Source organism: Suillus discolor (assembly GCF_016758755.1).
Source record: "Suillus discolor strain FC423 chromosome Unknown F5147scaffold_40, whole genome shotgun sequence".
NCBI classification, from domain to species: Eukaryota; Fungi; Basidiomycota; class Agaricomycetes; order Boletales; family Suillaceae; genus Suillus; species Suillus discolor.
In genome coordinates, this window is record NW_024541287.1 from 112,285 (window position 1) to 132,635 (window position 20,351).

At 47.1% G+C, this 20,351-nt stretch overlaps 7 protein-coding genes across 7 annotated transcripts; 4 read left to right on the top strand and 3 right to left on the bottom strand.

Moving 5' to 3' along the window:
- Positions 1-636: 636 nt before the first annotated feature.
- Positions 637-1,341, top strand: F5147DRAFT_775493 (uncharacterized protein; the record flags this gene model as incomplete). The annotated part of the gene is made up of 5 exons (XM_041441735.1): positions 637-665; positions 713-778; positions 825-1,110; positions 1,163-1,279; positions 1,333-1,341. The coding sequence occupies 5 exons, from the start codon at positions 637-639 to the stop codon at positions 1,339-1,341; spliced, it is 507 nt and encodes a 168-aa protein (XP_041290970.1).
- An 806-nt stretch (positions 1,342-2,147) lies between these two features.
- On the top strand, positions 2,148-5,165 carry F5147DRAFT_807532 (uncharacterized protein; the record flags this gene model as incomplete). The annotated part of the gene is made up of 7 exons (XM_041443385.1): positions 2,148-2,479; positions 2,528-2,606; positions 2,655-2,972; positions 3,031-3,866; positions 3,931-3,936; positions 4,024-4,775; positions 4,831-5,165. 7 exons carry the CDS (start codon positions 2,148-2,150, stop codon positions 5,163-5,165), a joined length of 2,658 nt encoding a protein of 885 aa, XP_041290971.1.
- Positions 5,166-5,209: 44 nt separating this feature from the next.
- On the bottom strand, positions 5,210-6,365 carry F5147DRAFT_654340 (uncharacterized protein; the record flags this gene model as incomplete). The annotated part of the gene is made up of 9 exons (XM_041433860.1): positions 5,210-5,269; positions 5,343-5,437; positions 5,496-5,534; positions 5,611-5,612; positions 5,870-5,898; positions 6,060-6,074; positions 6,134-6,153; positions 6,204-6,236; positions 6,293-6,365. 9 exons carry the CDS (start codon positions 6,363-6,365, stop codon positions 5,210-5,212), a joined length of 366 nt encoding a protein of 121 aa, XP_041290972.1.
- Positions 6,366-6,897: 532 nt separating this feature from the next.
- On the bottom strand, positions 6,898-10,738 carry F5147DRAFT_838225 (uncharacterized protein; the record flags this gene model as incomplete). The annotated part of the gene is made up of 7 exons (XM_041444139.1): positions 6,898-6,936; positions 6,990-7,270; positions 7,322-9,014; positions 9,077-9,352; positions 9,419-9,598; positions 9,671-10,028; positions 10,569-10,738. The coding sequence occupies 7 exons, from the start codon at positions 10,736-10,738 to the stop codon at positions 6,898-6,900; spliced, it is 2,997 nt and encodes a 998-aa protein (XP_041290973.1).
- Positions 10,739-11,130: 392 nt separating this feature from the next.
- Positions 11,131-13,353, top strand: F5147DRAFT_654342 (uncharacterized protein; the record flags this gene model as incomplete). Its single annotated transcript, XM_041433861.1, has 14 exons — positions 11,131-11,149; positions 11,197-11,235; positions 11,289-11,387; positions 11,445-11,507; positions 11,549-11,632; positions 11,680-11,831; positions 11,888-11,939; positions 12,025-12,062; positions 12,124-12,363; positions 12,389-12,550; positions 12,597-12,992; positions 13,045-13,102; positions 13,137-13,215; positions 13,269-13,353. 14 exons carry the CDS (start codon positions 11,131-11,133, stop codon positions 13,351-13,353), a joined length of 1,566 nt encoding a protein of 521 aa, XP_041290974.1.
- A 2,552-nt stretch (positions 13,354-15,905) lies between these two features.
- On the bottom strand, positions 15,906-18,200 carry F5147DRAFT_775497 (uncharacterized protein; the record flags this gene model as incomplete). Its single annotated transcript, XM_041441736.1, has 8 exons — positions 15,906-16,687; positions 16,738-17,029; positions 17,079-17,159; positions 17,247-17,270; positions 17,322-17,369; positions 17,418-17,869; positions 17,920-18,013; positions 18,063-18,200. The coding sequence occupies 8 exons, from the start codon at positions 18,198-18,200 to the stop codon at positions 15,906-15,908; spliced, it is 1,911 nt and encodes a 636-aa protein (XP_041290975.1).
- A 376-nt stretch (positions 18,201-18,576) lies between these two features.
- F5147DRAFT_654344 (uncharacterized protein) lies at positions 18,577-19,551 on the top strand (the record flags this gene model as incomplete). Its single annotated transcript, XM_041433862.1, has 5 exons — positions 18,577-18,634; positions 18,682-18,777; positions 18,827-19,081; positions 19,130-19,228; positions 19,286-19,551. The coding sequence occupies 5 exons, from the start codon at positions 18,577-18,579 to the stop codon at positions 19,549-19,551; spliced, it is 774 nt and encodes a 257-aa protein (XP_041290976.1).
- Positions 19,552-20,351: the final 800 nt, after the last annotated feature.

Consider the following 20,351-nt stretch of genomic DNA (forward strand, 5'->3'; position numbering starts at 1 on the left):
TATCGACACTGTGGTCAGAGAACTGAAAAAAATAAATGTCAGCGGCTGATTTAAGATGAGGAAAGAAAACAAAAGCTCATACCATTGTGTCTTCTTGCCTGTCCATGTCACTAAGGAGCTCTGACGGCTCTTTCTCGAAGACGTCAGGATGCCCTTGGTAGGCAGCCTTTAAGGCCTTCTTCTTCTGTTTTGCCGTCCGGGTTTCCTTGATTTCTTGGCGATGGACAACATGTTGGGATTCGCTGACTGTAGAACGAGATGGTGAGTGAGCGGAACATAATGTGCTGGTACTTATGATGGTAGTTCTCTTTTTCAGTTGGTCACCGCTCTCGACCACTTGCAGTGCGCACCTGCTGTTTTGCGGCAGGTGGTGAGGGGGCGCACTTTTGTTTTGCGGCAGGTGGTGAGGGGGCGCGCTTTGGCTTGGAGGTAGGCTTACGAGGTGCCATGGTTGTCTAGTCAAAGTACACAGCAGGTCAGCACAATTTATACCACTGCGAAACAGACAAATAACTCACAATTGAACCTTAATAGTTTGTTGATTGTTGATTTGAAGAATGAAGGGCTGAAAGCTGTGTCAAACGAGAGGGACGATAAAAAGGTATGATCATACCGTCACAATTTATTTTCACTGTTATGAATACCCCCGACTCGTCAAAAAAACGGTATGGAGCTTGCTTCAAAACTCACTGTGCTCTGACAAATCTTGCAGCCCAATGTCACAAATTGCTGGTCGCAAAGAGGCTGGCTGTGAAGACACGAAAATTGACGTCAAAAGGTTAGTTGCCGTTCCACGTTACACTCAAATACTCACCGGCTTGCAGACCCAAGCTCGAAAGGCCTGATGCAGAGCCCATGTTCCTGCGCCCTCCGTTTCGTCAAACACCTGGCCCTGTCACAGCTTCCCAGAATTACATACGAAACCTAATTCTGGAGCGTTGGGAGGCAGAAGTGAAGGCCTGCGAGCAAGCAAAAAAACTGCAACTGTTAGAAATAGCACCAGGCCCAGCTATTAGTATCTTACAAGCGAGCATACGAAGGCTCGTCGTTGAGCGCTGGGATGCGGAGGTAAAATGGTGCGAGGAAGCCAAACGGGCGCAGCTTTTAGAGGTACTTCTGGCCGCCCATGGTATTTCCAAACTAACATAGCACATCAAATTAGCTAGTATCAGAGACGAGAATTAACATACTAGAATTGGTCATTGGCTCTCTCGATCTTGTTCTCTCGCTAGACGAGGAAGATTGTAATGGAGGTTGTGTGTTGGGAACTAGGCAAGATGTAAGTATCATTCAAACCGATCAGAATAAGAGCACATACCTATCTTACTGTAGACGGAATGACCAGGATCTCTGCCTATCTTACTGTAGACAGAATGGCAGGATCTTTGCCTATCTTACTGTGGACGGAATGGCAGGGTAAGCAGAATGGCAGGCAGGATCTTTGCCTATCTTACTGTAGATGGAATTGTGTTGGGAACTAGGCAAGATGTAAGTATCATTCAAACCGGTCAGAATAAGAGCACGTACCTATCTTACTGTAGACGGAATGGCAGGGTAAGCAGAATGGCAGGCAGGATCTTTGCCTATCTTACTGTAGACGGAATGACCAGGGTAAGCTCACCTCATGGATCATCCTCAAAAAAAAAAACCTGTACCTGGTTGCGACTTGGCGCATGGATTGAGTCTAAACGAGGCCGTAATCCATAGGTTTGTGAGGGTGCATCTGGTGGCAGAACTGGGATAAGTCCCTCTTGCACTTTGTGAGGGCATGTCTGGTTGCAAGATCAGGATAAGCACACCCCTCCCAATCAACAAACTCAGCCGCGCACCTCATGGATTGTCCTCCCAATCAACAAAACCAGCCAAGACTTGCCATACTTTCCAACTCATTAAGGGTTGTGTGGTGTGGTGTGGTGTGGTGCTCAGATCTAGTTGTGGCGCGGCGCCCGGTAACTGCGCCCAGTTCAAGTCTAGACCAGGCCATTGAAAAAAAAAAAGGGCATACTACAATGAGACAAGTCACCTAAGACCAGGGCGAAACACTCACCTACTCACATACTATGTCGCACTGCTGTACATTTTGTGGCAAGGAGTTCCCTACGAGGGGGGGCATCAAGAGACACATAGCTAACCGGCCTAAATGCAGAATGGCATGGGAGTTAACGATTAAAGAAAAAGACTTGGAAGACAATGCACCTTCTATGGAGAACGACGATGCTGGCAACTCATTTTCCCCACTTCGCCGCTCACGGTCCAACTCTTTCGAGGCTGATGAACTTAATCCGCCGGCACCAAAAAGTCGGTGTGTGACGGTTGAGGATGTTGCTGATGAAGGTGAGGTAGTGGGAGGTGGTGGGCGCTATTTCAAGCAATGTTCTGATGGTGGATGGGCACTGCGGGAAGGGGAAACTGAATTTGAACGATACCAGAAGTACAAGGAAGGCATGGGTGAGGACGAGTGGGCTCCATTTTGTGACGAGTATGTACCCTTTCATGTTGATGGCCTCTGCCTGACTTTAGCTGCCAGGGAAGAGTGGGGTCTCGCTGAGTGGCTTGTAAAAAGCCTTGGGCAGACTCGAACCGATGAATTTCTAAAGTTACCGATTGTAAGTTTGGCATCAAGCACCAAAAAAATGTACTGACCAGCGTGATAGACCCGAAACCGAATGCAAGCTTCATTCCACAACAACCGATCATTCCTCAAGAAGGTTGATGAACTCCCACATGGAGCCACCTGGAGCTGTAAGAAGATTAGCGTTCAGGGAAATAGAACAGACGAAAAAGGCGAACCATTGCACAAAGATGTTGAACTGTGGATGCGCAATCCTGTAGAGTGCATCAAGGACTTGATCGGAAATCCTTTGTTCAAGGATCAAATGGTGTACACACCTGCTCGCGCATACACGGACTCTGCAGGACTCCACCGGGTGATAGACGACATGTGGACTGCAGATTGGTGGTGTGACATGCAAGTAAGCACCATATAAAAAAAAACATTGAAAATGACAAGCACTGACCTGTGTTGTCCAGAAAAAGGTGCCGGAAGGAGCGACCATCGCGCCAATTATTCTTGCAACAGACAAAACGAGTCTGTCGCAATTCCGAGGCGACAAAACGGCATATCCTGTGTACCTCTCTATTGGAAACATTGCTAAAGAAAAACGGCGGCAAACATCAGCACGAGCGACAGTCCTGATTGGTTACCTACCTTCAGGAAAGCTTGACTGCTTTACACCTGATGAACGCTCCCTCGCCAACTACCGACTATTCCATCATTGCATGTCCCTCCTCCTTCAACCCCTTGTTGCTGCAGGTGAAGACGGCGTTGAAATGGTGTGTGCTGATGCGTTGATCCGTCGAGTGTATCCGATCCTTGCCGCGTATGTAGCGGACTTTCCAGAGCAGTGTCTGGTGGCGTGTTGCAAGGAAAACCGCTGTCCAAAATGTGTAGTTGCGGCGGATGAAAGAGGCGATCCACTGGATTTGCCGATGTGGGATCCTGCAGTCATAAAGGGGATATTAGAGAAGCGAAAGACTGGTCACCATCCTGCTGAATTTGAGGAATTTGGACTATGCACCGTCTATGCTCCATTTTGGGCTAATCTCCCCCACTCTAACATCTTCCTGGCCTTTACACCCGACCTCCTACACCAACTCCACAAAGGCATCTTCAAGGACCATTTAGTTAAGTGGTGCCTTGATATTGTTGGCAAAGAAGAAATGGACGCACGGTTCAAAGCGATGCCTGATTATCCCGGTCTGCGGCATTTCAAGAAGGGAATATCTATGGTAAAGCAGTGGACAGGGACAGAACACAAAGAGATGCAGCATGTATTTGTTGGGCTACTTGCTGGCGCTGTCCCTAGGTAAGCTTCAATTGTTGCTAAGCACGAGGTTGGTGCTGACGTGATTGTTTTCGTTTGCTTACAGCCAAGTGTTAGTAGTTGCGCGAGCACTTCTAGATTTTTCATACTATGCTCAGCTTTGAGTTCACTCAACTGAATCCCTCAATGGCCTGGAAAGCACTCTGGCGATATTTCACGCCAACAAGGATGTCTTGCAGCAACTCGATATTCGCGACCATTTTAATATTCCCAAATTACATCAGCTCTCTCACTACGTTCAGTCTATCCTATTGTTTGGCGCTACAGACGGCTTTAACAGTGAACTTCCAGAACGTTTGCACATCGACTTCGCCAAAGAAGTGTATTGCGCCAGTAACAAGCGCGATTATGAAGAACAGATGGCCTTATGGCTCCAGCGCCAGGAGGCAGTCTTCCTGCGTGGTTCCTACCTCAACTGGCTGTTGGAACAGTCTCAGTCGGCACCAACCAATTTCACTTGTGACCACGGATATGACTCGGACTCGGACTCAGAGATGGAAGGGCCAAACACTGTCCCTGTCAATACACTTCCCATCCTCCCTGAGCAACGAACGGTCCACTCTCTCGCTAAGACACCTGCATACCCTCAGCATTCGGTTCAGCACCTCGTCACTGCACATGGTGTGTCCATGTTCCTCCCAGCCCTTAAGTTGTTTCTGCGCAACCACATGCCGCACGCTATCATTGCCCCTGGTCTGCAAGACCGTTTCGATGTTTTTCGACAGGTAGTAATCACTGCTCCGCCTAATCCACTCATCAGTGAATCACCGAGGCAGTGGCGTGTTAGAGCCACGCCTGAAGTGCTTCCTGGACGTGGACGCAAGCCTGGATCTCCCGCTAAGTTTGATATGGCCCTGACAAGCAATGGCATTCAGCCGCGCACTTTAGAAGGTGAGTACTAACTATTTGTTGAGCCGTCAAAAAATTCATGTTAATATTTTACTAGGTATGCGAGTGGGACAGGTTCGCGTTATTTTCACTCTGCCGTGTCAATTTGGGACCTACTCGCGAGCCTTAGCTTACATTGAGTGGTTCACACCACTCAGGGAGCCAGACCGCTCATCTGGCCTGCACCAATTGTCGTGTTCGACTTGTTGGCTGCACCGGAATGCAGCGGTGATACACATCGATGAAATCGCTCGTCCTTGCCATCTTATTCTGAGGATGAGACAAGCTGTTGACCGTGGATGGACTAGCGCAAATGTCTATGAGTCCGCAAGTGATTTTTACTTAAATAGCTTTATTGACATTGATACATTCTGCATGTCCGCTATTGATTAGTTTTGTTGCTACTCAGCTACTATTGACTACAGACTTCAATTTGACTATTGTGCCTCCAAGTGTCCGCTGTAGTCTGCTGTAGTCTGCTGTAGCCCGCTGTAGATCTATATAGTCTGAGTCACGGCTACATTAGGTACATAGAACTATGGTAGCTATGTAGTGCTACATAGCTCTCACCAGGGCTCCCACAAAATTTGTTTTTTCCTGATGAAGGAACATAAGGATCTTTCTAGATCCCTGATACATGGCATGCAACCGAGCAATCATGATGACTTGCATTGTGCGTCAGTCAGGTCAATATCACAGAGGTATTGCACCTGGGTCACTCACCGCCCAACATGGCAGTCAAGGCCACATTTGTCCAACTTACTGCGGAGTACATGATAGAGCCTAAAACTCCTAATTAGTGAACACCCTCACACTAGAATCAAAGACTCCGACTTACACCTATCAAGTCATTATGTCGAGCCAAGTTCAATGGCTGTAATCCCACTCACCCCTACATATGAGTGTATTGATTGGATGAGAATGAGATGGTTGCAGAATACTCACTGCATCTGTCAGCGATACCGATGTCATAACTTCTGTATCTCGCCGGTCAGAACAATGAGATGGAGCGCATATGAGATATACACAGAACATGGACACTAATTGTCAGAGATGAGTTATCAGCACAGTCAAAAGTTGTTGGTCTTGACACATACAGAGCAGCTGGTATTCCAATGTAGTGTACCTAGAACATTGTGGAGTCAGCACAAGTTGCCCACCACACCAAAGCACAACATGAGGTACTAACAATCAAATACAACATGGTCATGAGAGACCAGCGTTGTCTCTGCCGCCAATTAATTGTGTTCTCTTGTTCTCTTCTGATACACGACTCTTGCCACTCACCCAGATGAGTTCAATCTATGACACCATTCTTAGGGAGTTGGCTGCTCTGGCGATGACATTGACCGTCGACGTACCTCTTGTCCTAGTGTTAAGACTGGAAATATCATGAGAATATCAGCGATTTTCAAACACTGTCCTGCTCACCCCAATCGTATACCACCACAGCAACCACGGCAACTGTGAAACCGCACGTCAACGTTAGATCTAGACATCTTCAAGTTGATGCGACAAACCTATCCAATAGCTCAAATAAATATTCAAACTGAGATACGGCCAGTAAGCGGGATTATTTGAGATGAAGGTCATGTTCAAGGGATGGGTGTGAGCGAATGGGCAGTGTTCGTGCTAGATATACCCCTGGTCAAATCCTACTACTCCATGGACATACATTTACATACAGAGGGGATACGCACATATACTCATACATACAGCAAATGGTTGAGGACTGTATCTAATCTAAGAATCGACTCAGGCATCATTGGCGAGATTTACATGTGGTCCAAGGTAGACAAGCTGTGATAAAAGCCATTACTACCTTTGGTGTTTGCCGAGAATCGAAATGAGACTTTGTGTGTACGCCACAAAGATACTCCAACTGACTGCACCCCGAATTCATGGATACATAACACTGTGTTCACATTTTCCAATTCATTCAAACCGTTCACCTTGTCTTCGTTCTAAATAAGATTGCTTTCGCTATCTAACCGACCCCATCTCACAATATACATCAGGAAAACCCTCCCATATAGACTTAGATAGATTAGATGTTCTTAGACAAATTTTCACAAGCTGTGAAATTTTATAGTAGCTAGCTCTAAGACCAATAGTATAGTGCAAGCTAATGATAATCATTGGCAACTAGTGCAGTGTTGCAAAACTGTATCGATCTAAGTATGTATTTACATAGAATGATGAACACTCATCAAGAACGTTAGCAGAGGTCCATTCACGAGGAGCTACAGAGCCGAAATGCGGAATCAAATGGGCACTACAACGAATATTGCTGATTGGTATGATGCTGGCCATTCGTTCTCCATTTTTAACGACACACGAGACCTTGTGCAGGCCGTGATCTCGATCAGGTACACGGAAGGCAGAGAACCATTCGACGTATGCGAGATGTGTCGGAGGCTGAAATGTGGACGGGAAAAGTTGGGGGATGGCTTTGGGAGGTATCGAGAATATGATACGGACTTGCGCAATTCGATATCCTAAATAGTAACCGCTGAGTACCAGTCAACAGCACAATTCAGAGCACTCACCTTTGATGCCAAGTGACCCGCCTGTGCCATCATTAACGAACACGGTATCAAATCGTGGCGCAACACTGTCGGATGTAAATTTTCCTGATCGTCCAGGACGTGCATGGACACTATCGACTGTGACCGGAGGATCCCCATCACCACGAACATTATCCAAGAGCCATTTCACCTTGTGAAAGACCGGTAGTCTTTGAAATGGGATGTGTATATCAGCTGCTCGATCTTCGAGCTGCCTGGCCATAACAGTAGTGTCGACAGGAAGGGCAGCTTTCGCAACATAACGTGCGAGACATTCATTAAAGTGCGTGGCACCATATTTGTTTGTGACCTTGTCCAATGTGACCGCCTTGATGGTAGGATGCTTTGTCATCGTTTGAGTACGACGAAATGTCATTTCTGGGGGACGGGGCTGATGATGCGGACATGTGGTGTTTTCGATGAGTCTCCACTGAATGTATTTCTCGTGACGTGAAATTTTCTCCCTTCGTTCAAGCCAAGTCGTCATTTGACCAAACTCATTCTTGTGGTTCATAGAGCGATAAGCATCTTTCGCAAGGTCGATGTGAAGGTGTTCAGTGTATTTGGTATTGTAGTTGTCCGTAGTGCCATACATTCGAATCATGTGAGCGTAGTGAGCTGTGAAGTGGAGTTTTGGCAAGTTGAAGGAATTCTGAATGCCAAGGTCAATAAAGATGTCCTTGTTGTCGTGGAAAAGGTTAAGTGCCTCGTCAAGTAAAACCAGCGTCTCAGAGCTGTGACATGGGTACTGAGCAAAATATAAAAAGTCTAGCAGACCACAAACGGCACGGAGGAGTCGAGCGGAAGACATATTATTAGGTAGACTGATGTCGATGATGATGCCGAGCAAGAAACGGCAAATTTGATTATGTTCTGTACCGCTTACATGTGAAAGAGTTGTGATGCCCTTCGTAAATAGTCGAATATGGTGATTTGGGGGGAGGCGTCGACATCGTGCATCAATCTCCGTACTGCCACATGCATCAGAAAGCCAAGCGAGGAGATGCTTGACGAGCCCTTGGTATAGTTGATGCAGAATATCAGGAGTTATGGATTCGAATATATTGACAAAGGGTAGTCCCTCCCAGAATGGGTGGACAATAGGCTTAATGCCAGCATCTGCGCATGCACGCACAAAGGCCAATCCACCTTGGTCAAGAGCGCAGAGGGCATCAAGTACTGCACCAAGGTCTCGTGGTTGCCAATTTGCGACACCAGTTGCTACACCAAGCTCGTCGGAGGGAACATTGCAATTTGGACATTGAGTTGTCTTGACTCTGGTAGCTAAAACTTGCTCTGGGTAGTCTCCTGCAAAACATGCAAACAAAGGATGGCCTCGACGCATTATTCCATTACCACTTCGCATATTAATGCCATTGATGCCAGCAGCTGTGAGTGGTGCAAGTACACGTCCCACACAAGCATGATATAAATTGGCAAGCATCGGTCGGCGAGCAGCTTTGTTGGTAACGTGTTCAAGGTGAGTAGTTGGAAGGTATGCGAGGAGGACATGTGCCTGGCGTGACGGTTTCCGACAAATATCCTTTGGGATGTTTCCAATAGTCATGTAGACGGGGTATGCTGTCTTGTTGTGAAACATCGTAACTTGAGTCTTGTCTGATGAAATGATGATGGGAATTATTGTAGCACCAGGGCGCTCGTGATCTAAGTGTTTCTAGGAAGAATACAATATTAATATTAGTACGTTGAAGCTCACAAAAGGTAGAAAACACCGACCTGACTATTCCACCACCATTTTCCAGTATGCATCTCATGATATAAACGAATTGTCTCATCTTCGTCGGCATAATGGTGTTCAGGCGCAAAGACCAGAAAGTCAGCAAAACTTGGATCACTGAAAAGAGCCTTGATGCATTCAATGATATCGCGATAGTAGACATCAAACGCTTCATTAGCAACGACAATCTGATCGTGTTTGAATTTCGGACGGCCTGGAAGTTCATCGTCGATGATCTTGTTCAGTTCCCGTGTATTCTTGAAGGAAAGACCAATCTTTTAGCTAAGCTGGAAGTGCTACAATTAGATTGATCCTAGTGTTCAAGTAAAGCATGGACTTACACCTTCAATAGAAACAAGTTCTGAGAATGCAGTTGAGCTTGAACCTCGTAATTTTGCCCATCGAGCCATCTCCCAATCAAACTTTGAGGCGAATGGGGCATAAATATTATCTGCACTCGAGCCATTAAGCTGTACATGGTAGGTTATATTGCTTGGCTGCTTGATGGCTGAGTCGATGGGCTGTCCAGCTCGTTGATCAGGGTAATGGACAACTATAGGTACTTGTTCGTGTTCAAGAAGTCACCGCTGCACCATATGAAAAGCATCTTGGCCTTGATCTGCAGTAGGTGGGTGTAAGGCATCATTGTGCGCAGGTGCTGGCACTACAGGAGGTTCCCATTCGTCATGATTGTTAGTGTCATGATGCTCCGCAGAATGACTTGAGGGTGCTGGTGCTGCAGGAGGCTCCCATTCGTCGTGATCGTTGATGTCATTATCTGAGTCATCTTCATCCATAGGTGCTTGACCAACATCCCCCTCGTCATCTGACCCTGGCCATGCAAACCCATCCTCAGCGTATGTTCCAAAAAAATCACCTTCAAAATGCAGCAGATGATTTGGATCAGGTGTGTCTATATCTACATCATTTGCTGGGTCTGGAGCGAATCGCCTGTGAGGAAAGGTAGAGGGTACGACAGGCAGGATTGGTGGTTTTTGCGAGATGCTGACTATAACCGGTGATTGATGCAAGCTTTTTATCGCAGGAAGGACATGTTATTTCGGGCATGTTCTGCGTAGATTCAATAAAAAATGAACACTGAACGCCTGAAAATCACTTACAACTTGTCAGTCAACAGTAAGGACAAATAAAGTGTGCGAGTCTGACAGTCAGAGCAAAAAAGTGGTGTCAGCAGCATGTAAGAGGCTGTGAGGCTCTGCCGAAGTAAGAAATATTGGGTAAAGTGATGACGGTATTCCGCATGCTCGGAGATTGGTAAATTCAAGTCTTGCAGTGACGGAACCAGATATCAGACTCGTTAAGCACATCAGATAAATGACTTTTGCGAAGCACAGTAGCTGAACACGACAAACATAGAGGGTAGTAATGGAGAGGAGAATGCTTCTTGATAGTTCGTAAACGGGGGAATGCCAAAAGTTCCCAGCCGATGGGGCCGTTACTAGGGAAGAACACTAGTTGAAGATGCTAAACATAGAGGGTGGTAATGGAGAGGAAAATGCTTCTTGATAGTCCGTAAACGGAGGAAATGGCTTTCGCCAAGTGCCGTAGTGGAACATAGAGGGTGGTAATGGAGAGGAAAATGCTTCTTGATAGTCCGTAAACGAAGGAAATGGCTTTCGCCAAGTGCCGTAGTGGAACATAGAGGGTGGTAATGGAGAGGAAAATGCTTCTTGATAGTCCGTAAACGGAGGAAACGACTTGCATCCGATTAGCGTGCCACCAATAAGAAAGTTCCCGATTGACAGGACCGTTACTAAGAAGAGAATGGTGTGCGCACTAGGACTACTTTGTAAAGCTGTGTTTTAAGTTTCTGAACATAAACTCACCAAATAGCAAACTAAGCCAGACAAGGAAAGGGTCAACCCTGGCTCAGCGCTCAGTATAATAAGCGGACTGTTTCAAATTAAATGCCTGACCCCAACTTAAATAAAAACACTCACTCACCTTTTTGAAGCGGTCTTTCTCCAGCAGAAAGGCATTCTCACATTCGTTTTTCAGACTTTTTACTCCTTCCGACCTTAATTTCCCTTCAATGGACTTGCATCCACGGCGTAAGAAATTTTTCATGACAACAAAGTTAAAACTCACTTGGTTCAAGTACGACGCAAGGCAAAAGATCAGGCTCTAGACAATCCAGGTAAGCACATTGTCACCATACAAATTCATACTCACAATGATACTTTGTGGCAGTTTGGGGACCACTCCGCCGAAACAAACGGGCACGCAAGCACGAACGCTCACCCACTGATGATATTGCACCTATTCCAAAACGGGTCAAGTCAGTCAAAAGTAAGTCGCGATTAGTAGTAGCTCACCTGTAGTGATGACCCACCATGATGGATGCAGGTGGTGGAACGAAAGCAAGGGCGCCAGAACCTCCCCTCAGAACTGGAAAAAGCAAAAGCTGCAGTAAGTATCAGTGCCCACACAAAAGCCAAACTTGCTCACAGAAAGATTAGAGCGGCCGCCACCTCTCGCATCAGACTCTGAGGACAACGTGGAGGTTAGCCAACCTCAGCGGTTAAAGAAGAGGGGTCAGCATTGCGTGTTGCCACGTGACACTCTTACTAATGGTTGAAAGTTATAGCTCGTGTCAGTGTTGAACCGTCAGATATTGATTCGGACACTGCTAGCAAGCAGAGTGTCTCTGATAGAGCTTCCAGCTCCGAAATTGAAATGTCGGACTCAGGATCAGAGCCAGTCGAGAGCATCGCAAAAGCTCTGTTTGAAGAGGTGAGTCACTTCGCACTGCATTCAATAAGCTTAAGTAATCTGCATGAACTTTCAAGGTTCCTGCAATTGTCAATACACAGGCAGACCGCCAGAAAAAGCCTGCAAAGAGTAAGTCTGGCAGACCTCGGAAGACCAGATATACTCTGTCCCAGTCACCAACACCTCCACCACCTGTATGGGGCTCACAATACAGGCCTTGGAGTGCGAAAGAAAAGAAATATACTGCCTGAAGTAAGAATATATTTTGTTCCTTTGTATTCTGAGTCTACTGAAACCAAAATTCGCTCAATAGATCCCCATGTGGGACTCTCCAATGACGAGGTCATCCTTTGGACCGCAGCCTCTCAAACACAGTAGCAAGAGCAATACGCCCTCCTCCGCAGTACAAGTCAAGGAAGATGAGGAAGACCTTTCCATCCTCGAAATCAAACCTGAGCCCGATGTGCCCCCACATGCTGACGCGATGGCTGATCTTGTCTACACGAAGACTGGGTCAGTGCGACTTACGGACCAGAACACGGAGCTTCGCAAGGTGATCCATCATGGTATCCTTCGAGGTCAAGGCATACATTGCCTTCAAGCACGGGTACCCTGAAATTGTGGCCAAGAACTCATATGCGCGGGAAATCTTACTTCAGGCTGCGAAGCACCACAAGACAGCGCCAATTGAGAAACGGATGTATGTTGATGATGAGTATTTGTCGGCACTCGCCAATCTAGTAAGTAATCTGTCTTACTTTGATTTAATATTGACACCTGCTATAGATTGATGCTCGTGCGAGCCTCTTCCGCACTGAAATCAAGGACGTCGCCTATAAATATGCCCCAGGCTACTTTCGACTCGGCCGTGACTGCAATGCTATCGTTGACCGTCTCCTTGCGGGTCATTCCTACATTTTTCCGCAGACATTTGATGTTAGTTTTTTCGCACAAGAATTTGACATCCCACTGACACCTCGCATCAAGGCTGAGGGTCTTCCTTCTCCAAAACGACAGAAGCCATATCAAGGGCAGCCCATAGTCGACACTCTATACGAGACATTCTTCAAAAACACGAAGTCAGTTGGTTTGCAGTTTGCTCAGCACTTTCTTGACATTGCGGAGAACAAAACTGGTCGACCAGAAATCCCTATCCCCATGTTGGCCATGGTCAGCACAGCTGTAAGTTTGTGTTCGCACTCATCTGTTCATTGACTCACTTCTTTGTTGTTAGATCCATGCTGTTCTCGTTGCAAAGAAGAACAAGGCAGGTGAAGATTTCAAGTTCACTGGTAACCAATTCTGTGATATCTATACATACCACAGTGGCGTTGTTGGAGAGAATCCGAAGGACGGCTCCTGTCAAGTTTCACAAAATGATGGCCGATATTTACGAGGAGGTCCAGTAAGTCCACATCCAATTTGGTATACACATTGCTGACTTACTGTTGCTTACAGGCATTTACGTCGTGACACAATTGGAGTCTATGACAAAGATACCGATCTAGCATTCTTGGACCTTGAGGGAATGGATGACGAGTAGAATACCTCACTGACGCTGTGCCATATTTTGCAGGACATAGGATTTAATCTTCGATACCCCACTGCTCGCTATATCTCACCACTCGCTATGTTTTCTCGTGCTTGTTTTGCTCATATGAGTCGTACATTACTGCATCAGCCTGATACCCGATTTTAATGATATTAATTTTTTCATGTACTCAAAGTGTGAAAGTCTTCCTATTAGTGTTTCCTAGGGCGCGTAAAGGCTTTCCTAGGTGTCTACTAGGACATGTCAAATTGTTTTTAAATGACAGCAAGGTATGGCTAATTGTTCTAAATAGCAGCAAGGTATGGCTAATTAAAAATCAGCAATAAAGTCTGGCTAGGATGTTTAGCCCATCTAATATGTCTAATATGTATTAGTTGCACGAAAAAAGATCTAATCCGAACAGCTTTATCTAAGTTTACATGGGAGGGTTTTCCTGATGTAACTCATCTCGCCAATCCTCTCAGCTCATCCTCGTCCAGTATCGGGTTTGAATTGACATGTAAGTATCACACATACTTTAGCCAGTATGCTGACATAGCTATATGCCACAACTCAATTTCATTTTCTCTACAGACTTCCGATCTGATAATGCCTGCCCATGTGCACCCACGCTAATCTGCACATTCCAATATGGAGTTTGTACTTGAACCAAACATGTAAGTATAACAAGGTTCTCAATTTGCTCAATCTAGCACCCTTGGCAGCACTTTCCTACCGTTCGCACGGGTCTGACAGACCCGGTTTCCATGTCATGGGAAACTGGTCTCCGAGACCCCCCCTCCCGCCCTCTAATAATAGTACGTGCTCTCTCATTCTCTCGCGGGCCTCTGAGACCTACCTTCCCAGAGAGGTTCTCACCAAACTCCCTGGGAGGGTTGTGCACAGTGCAACCTCTTGCACACTGTAGGAACGTGAAAGCTAAAGGAACAAGTCTCAGCGTTGGTGAAAGAAGCGCTAACATTCATAGTACCTAAAGGAACAAGTCTAGAGATGAAACATCGTAAGTGAAAGGCAGCGTGCAAAGTAAACATGAACTGTACCTCAGCATTGGTGAAAGAAGCGCTGAGGTACAAACAATGTGATACAAAGTAATGATAAGGTGCGTGCTATAGAGTCCGTGATGACAAACGAAAGAAAGGAATACAGAAGAGTCGATGTTGAATGTCAACACACACCTCTACAAGGTATCCTCGTTTGCGGGAGGTGTCCTCCTCCTCCCAAGGCTCGCGTGCCTCCCCATTATTTATGTTTCAAATGTTATGTTTATGGAGATCTTACCCTTTCAATATGTTGCCACCTCGTATTTATGTTCTTACATTCACAATGCAATTTGGTTTATGAATATTTTATCTGTAGCACTATATTCCGAGCACCCACATTGGCACGCCACTCAATGAAAAAAAAAAGCTTTGAAAGTGTCATATAGTGCTAAAACAAGAGGATATGAGAGGACGCGCTAGATGGTGTATAAGAGGTACAAGAGGTACAAGAGGTACAAGAGGACACAAGGTACACGAGACGCGAGGTACAAGAGGACACGAGGTACAAGAGGATGCAAGGTATGAGCACATACTGCAGTCACTTTACCTTGTATAATACATACAGCCAAGGTTGAAAGTACCCTGTTCTGAACAGGCCAGCTAATGTGGGCCCATCAATATATTGTTATGTTAAATACAGGTGGGCCCATGTCAAGGGTATATGTGATATCAACAGTGGGCCCATAGTGTGTGGTATAGTAGATAAGTGTACACGTTCCTATTGCCTTTGGTAGGTATTATATGGTAGGTAGGGTATGGAATATATACCTGATATGAACAGGTGGGCCCATGAATGGATTGTTGTGTTAAATACAGGTGGGCCCATGAATGTATTGCTGTGTTAAATACAGGTGGGCCAATGGAAGTGTTTATCTGATACAAACAGTGGGCCCATAGTACTGTGTAGTGTAGTATACCAGTGCAGACTGTTCTATTGACTTTGGTAGGTAGTGTATAAAGTATGTGCCTGATACGAACAAGCGGGCCGAGTGGGCGGTGGTACCGATATACACAGATGGGCCGAGAGTCTAAGTATATAGAACAATCATAGACACGGGTCGGTCAATCGGTCGGTGTTCACTGCATAGCTTCCGCAATACACACAGCAGAACCACCTCGGTCAAAAGGCACTCGGTCAAATATCATGGATGAGCCAGTTGGTCAATATGTAGGTATTAATAGACGAGCATGCATGATGGACTTGTCAGATCCACGTCGGTCAAATATGACAAATGAATGAGTCGGTCAATAGGTTTTTCATGGACTAGCTGCCATTATGTGTTTGCTAGGGACCACCTCGGTCAAGCTAATCTCGGTCAAATATAATGTATAATAAATCGGCAGAAACACATCAAGATCAACTGGGCTGACATTGAAATCACACAGGAGTCAATGTACAATAGGATTGACATCAGAACAATTCAATTAAAACCAAGTGATATGTAGATGTAATTCGCCGACGGACAAGTGATCTACAGTACAACTATGTAATGAACTGAGTGATCAGGGGGGGGAGTTTGTGGCAGAAGGAGGTGGCTTGACAGCAAAATGTGATTCACCTGGAGCAGGAGCGGATGAGGGACCGGCATTTGCTGACACCAAAGACAAATGTCCAGAGATGGAAGTGCTGCCCTGCATGTCAGGATGACCAAAAGAGCGGGAAGCTGAGGTTTGACTGACACCAACAGAAAGGGGCATAGGAGCAATGGAAGGACCAAACACGCCGTTGAGGTACCTCATGCTGAATGCAGTGGCAGTGGAATCATTGCCATGGCTCACCATGGGTGGTGGGAACGATGGATTGGCAAGGACATGCTCCTGCCGAAGCTTCTCAACAAGACCGACAAGTCCATTCACCAATGTGACAGTGGTGCCGACATCAAGTTGCACGGCCGAAAGCTCAGCACGCATCGAGGAGATGCGAGCGTCAAAATCGTGCTCCATCGCATTCACCCTAGCAAGGGCGTTGTCATCAGCCGTTTGCATGGCATTAACCTGAGCTGTTAGGGCAAGCACATGGTTGAGGATGGTAGGTGCTGACGGCGCCGAAGGAAGGGAGACAGCATCGGCGACACGAGTTGGTGGGACATGAGGGACAGGCAAGTCGTGAGTGTTCTCCAGCCAATGGTCATGGGGGAAGTCGTCCACAGAAGCAATGGCTCCAGGCTGGTCATCCATGATTTGATCGGCGGCCTCGGCTGACATCTCAGTAGCGATATCAGTGTGCTGCTTGGCGTCAGTGACAGGATCCATCTTGGCATCATCGTGGCCAGTGACAGACGCCTCTGCAAAGGTGAGTTAGAGTGTGTCATGGCAAAGAAACAAAATTACCTACTGGGATCCTCAGCAGAATCCTCAGATTCCACCATGGGAGTTGGTGGACGTGCGCGCGAGGTTGCTCTGGTGGTCCTGGATTGGGCCTTGGACTTGGAGGCAGGGGCGGCCTTTGGCCGAGGATGTGACTTTGGAGCCCGCATTGTTGCAGGGCCGCGTGTATCGACTGACACTGGTCGCTCACACCGTACCTTCATAAAATGGCACTTGGCACAGGACTTGATGGCCTGCCCCTTCCTGCTGACCACAATGAGGCAAGACTCCCCGATGCATCTGTCGCACGGCGGAGTGTACTGTGAAAAAGTTAGTACTCTGTCACTGGAATGAACTTGCCTCACTGACCTCCTCCTCATCATTGGCCCTCAGTGGCCGGCGCCCTCTGATAGGCCCGGCGATGTCAACATTGTTTTCCTTTCCTTTGCCCTTTGGCTGGGCTCAGCCGATCTTTGGTTCGGTGGCCGGCTGAAGAGTCTTGAGTTCGGCAGACTCACAGGACGAGGTAAATCTCACCTGCTTGACATGTTTCGTCGTACCCTGCAAAGTCCTCAGCAATGATATTGGCACTGGCAGTACTGCCATGCTTACCTGTGATTTGACCGGCGCTACACCGGAGGATTCAGCAACCTTGGGCCGCTAAGGTCATGTAAGTGGTTAGTTGAATATGGTGAAAGAAAGACATACCTTGACTATGATGGTGCCTGTTGGCCGCCTGTCCTCATCCTCGGTGTCGGAGATGATAGCCTTTGACATACATTTCAAAATCTTTTGCTTCTTCCTGCTGGACTTGGCGTCAGGGCTGTCATCTCTGGTTCTACGAGTCCCCTGGTCAGACTGTTTGCCCTTGTCAGTCATGGTGCCAGGAACGACCGGATGTTGGGAATGACCAATGCGAGGGAGTGAAGTGATCGGTGGAACAGACATCCTTGTTGGGGCTGGTTCTGGTGCCGGTGCCGGTGCAACTGCAGGTGCCGGTGCCGGTGCCAGTTCAGGTGCCAGTTCAGGCGCAGGGGCAGGGGCAGGGGCAGGGGCAGGTGCAGCAGCTGTGTGTTCTGTGATGGTATTAGCGCACTCATTTGGAATGAAAGGAATGCTGACGCATGATATCCAGCAGTCTTTGGGAAGAACAGATGTGACTGCATACAATGATCATCGTTGCATACATGATCCCATTGGGGGGCAAGACCTTGATTCATGGTTGCCCGTATTTCAGCAGCTGCAGAAAGAAGGAACAGCGAGATGACCGAGCACGTCCTGCCATGCTGCTGCAGCGCTTGAGACTGTGCATGGTGAGTAGGTAAATAATCATGAAAGTGAAAACAGACACACCAGCTGCCACGCAATCTCATGCGCCTGATCCATCACATCCTGGCCATCAGCTGCCAAGTGTGTGATTCGGCTAAGTGAATCGCGCAGGGATTTGTCGGCAAGCGCCAAAGCAAGATCGGATTCGTGTTGTGACAGCATGGTTGAGAATTGACGCAAAGTGACGGCGACGATGTTCAATGTGAGTGAGGAATGAGAAAATGTGACAAAGGGTGCCACATTGTAAGACTGCCAGAAATGACCAAAACACGGAAATGGCCGAACTACGGAAATGGCCAAAGTGTGGCAGCAACGTTCAGACTTCTTTATTGTTTACCCACTGCAGAGTGTAAGTTCCCTAAAGACCTCTATGGGTTCCCACAAGAATTCGGTTGACAATGCTTGAAGGCTACAGGACGACCGCATCAAAACCGACTGCAATTTTTTCGTCACTTGGGACCAGTGGGTGCCACCGAAGTTGTGCACAACTCCCTCCTCTCAAAATGGCCTCAAACTAACAAACTATATACTTTCAAACATGCCATCCTGGCAGACACAAACCGAAGCACTACCCACCCAACATGCCGGTACTGAAAGTGAGTGTTAGGTCACATTGATCCTTAGTGGTTGTTGACAACGCTAGGATTTGACATGTCCTGGAATTTCGAGGATGATCAAGTGCCGACGGTGGAACGACCGAATGACACTCCATCGGCTGACCCGCACGTGCTAAGCCAAGGTAACTCCAGTCCCTTTAGAATATTTTAGACATCTAACGAAGTGATTAGCATTTGACATGTGTTGGGACACTCAGGTCAATCCAGCAGCGACTGATCCGGCGGAAGCAGCCATACCACTGAAAGCAGGTGAATATAATCTATGTTGGAATGCCGAGGAAGGTCTACCAAAGGTCAATGTGGCGCTGATCCACCAGCCGGACATCAAAGAGAATGAGACCATCGCTATCGCAATACCCAGCGGAGCCGGTCAATACAATATGTGTTGGAATGACCGTGCATCTGCAGAAGCAATGGGATATATAGGTGAGCATCGGTCATGAGCACTGACGACCATGACTAAATATTATTCAGGCAATTTTGACATGTGCTGGGGTGATTCACCATTGGCAGGAGATGATCACCTTGAAAGTGGTTCTATTGCTGCACCAGTGACTAACTTGATCAATGCAGGTGCGTTCAAATGCTTTATCAATGTAAGTAACAGACACTGACGATTAAATCCAACAGCAGACACTCCGGCACCGTATGATCTGTGTTTTGAGAATATATCGCCGACCACATCTCCGGCACCGAGGGATGGCTCACCGAGTCAGACAGTCGAGGCAGGCGAGGAATTGCTGTGCCGAGCAAATTCCAGGCTAGAAAATATTGATGCTGCAATGCATAGGTCTATATTTCTTCTCATCATTGAACTGATGCCAAGGATCCCCGTGTTACAGGAGATGACCGACGGCAAGGTTGCAGAGATCTCTTGGACGCCAACCAGGATTTGATCGCTGATTACCAGCATGCCCGTGACCAATTTGTGGCAGCCAGCGATGACGTTGCGAAACTCCAACATATGATGAACATGCACCGCGAGATTGATGATCCCCTGCATATATTGCTGCTAGCAATGAGGAAAATGGGCCGGGGACATTCTCCAATTTAGTAGTGTAGAAGATAGAGTAGAGATGACAATGTATATATCATGTGTTCAAATACAATCTAAATACCAAACTCATTGAAGACCAAGCAGAATGGAACAAGCCACATGACGTGTGAGACCACCAACAACTACACATAGTCGGCATATCTCTTGGGCTTTTGTCAAATTCGGGCGCCAAGCCCGTTGTCAATCTTACTCCTTGTACCCCTGGCTGGTGCATCAGAGAGCGAGCGAGCTGCCAATCTGGTAGCCTTGGTCTTTTTGGGCGACCAGTCATTCACCGCCGGTGACCTGTCTCTGGTGGCAAGTGATTTCTTTGGCAACCGGTCATTTACCGCGGGCGAGGGTGACTGGTCATTCAGCAGCTGGTGACCTGGCTCTGGTGGCAAGCAATTTTCTCGGCAACCGGTCATTTTCCGCAGGCAATATATTCCTAGTTGCCTTGGTCTTCTTGGTCGACCTGGTCATTTGCCGCTGGTGTTGCAAGAAGATGTTCCATACCCCGACGAGTTGAATGTGGGCCGAAGCTACGAATGTGCTGGCCACCATGATGAGCACCACTTGCGTCATAGCCGGCTTTGGGTGCAGTGTTGCCACCACTTTCATCAACTGATCCCTCGGTCACCTGTTCAGTGGGCATGCTGG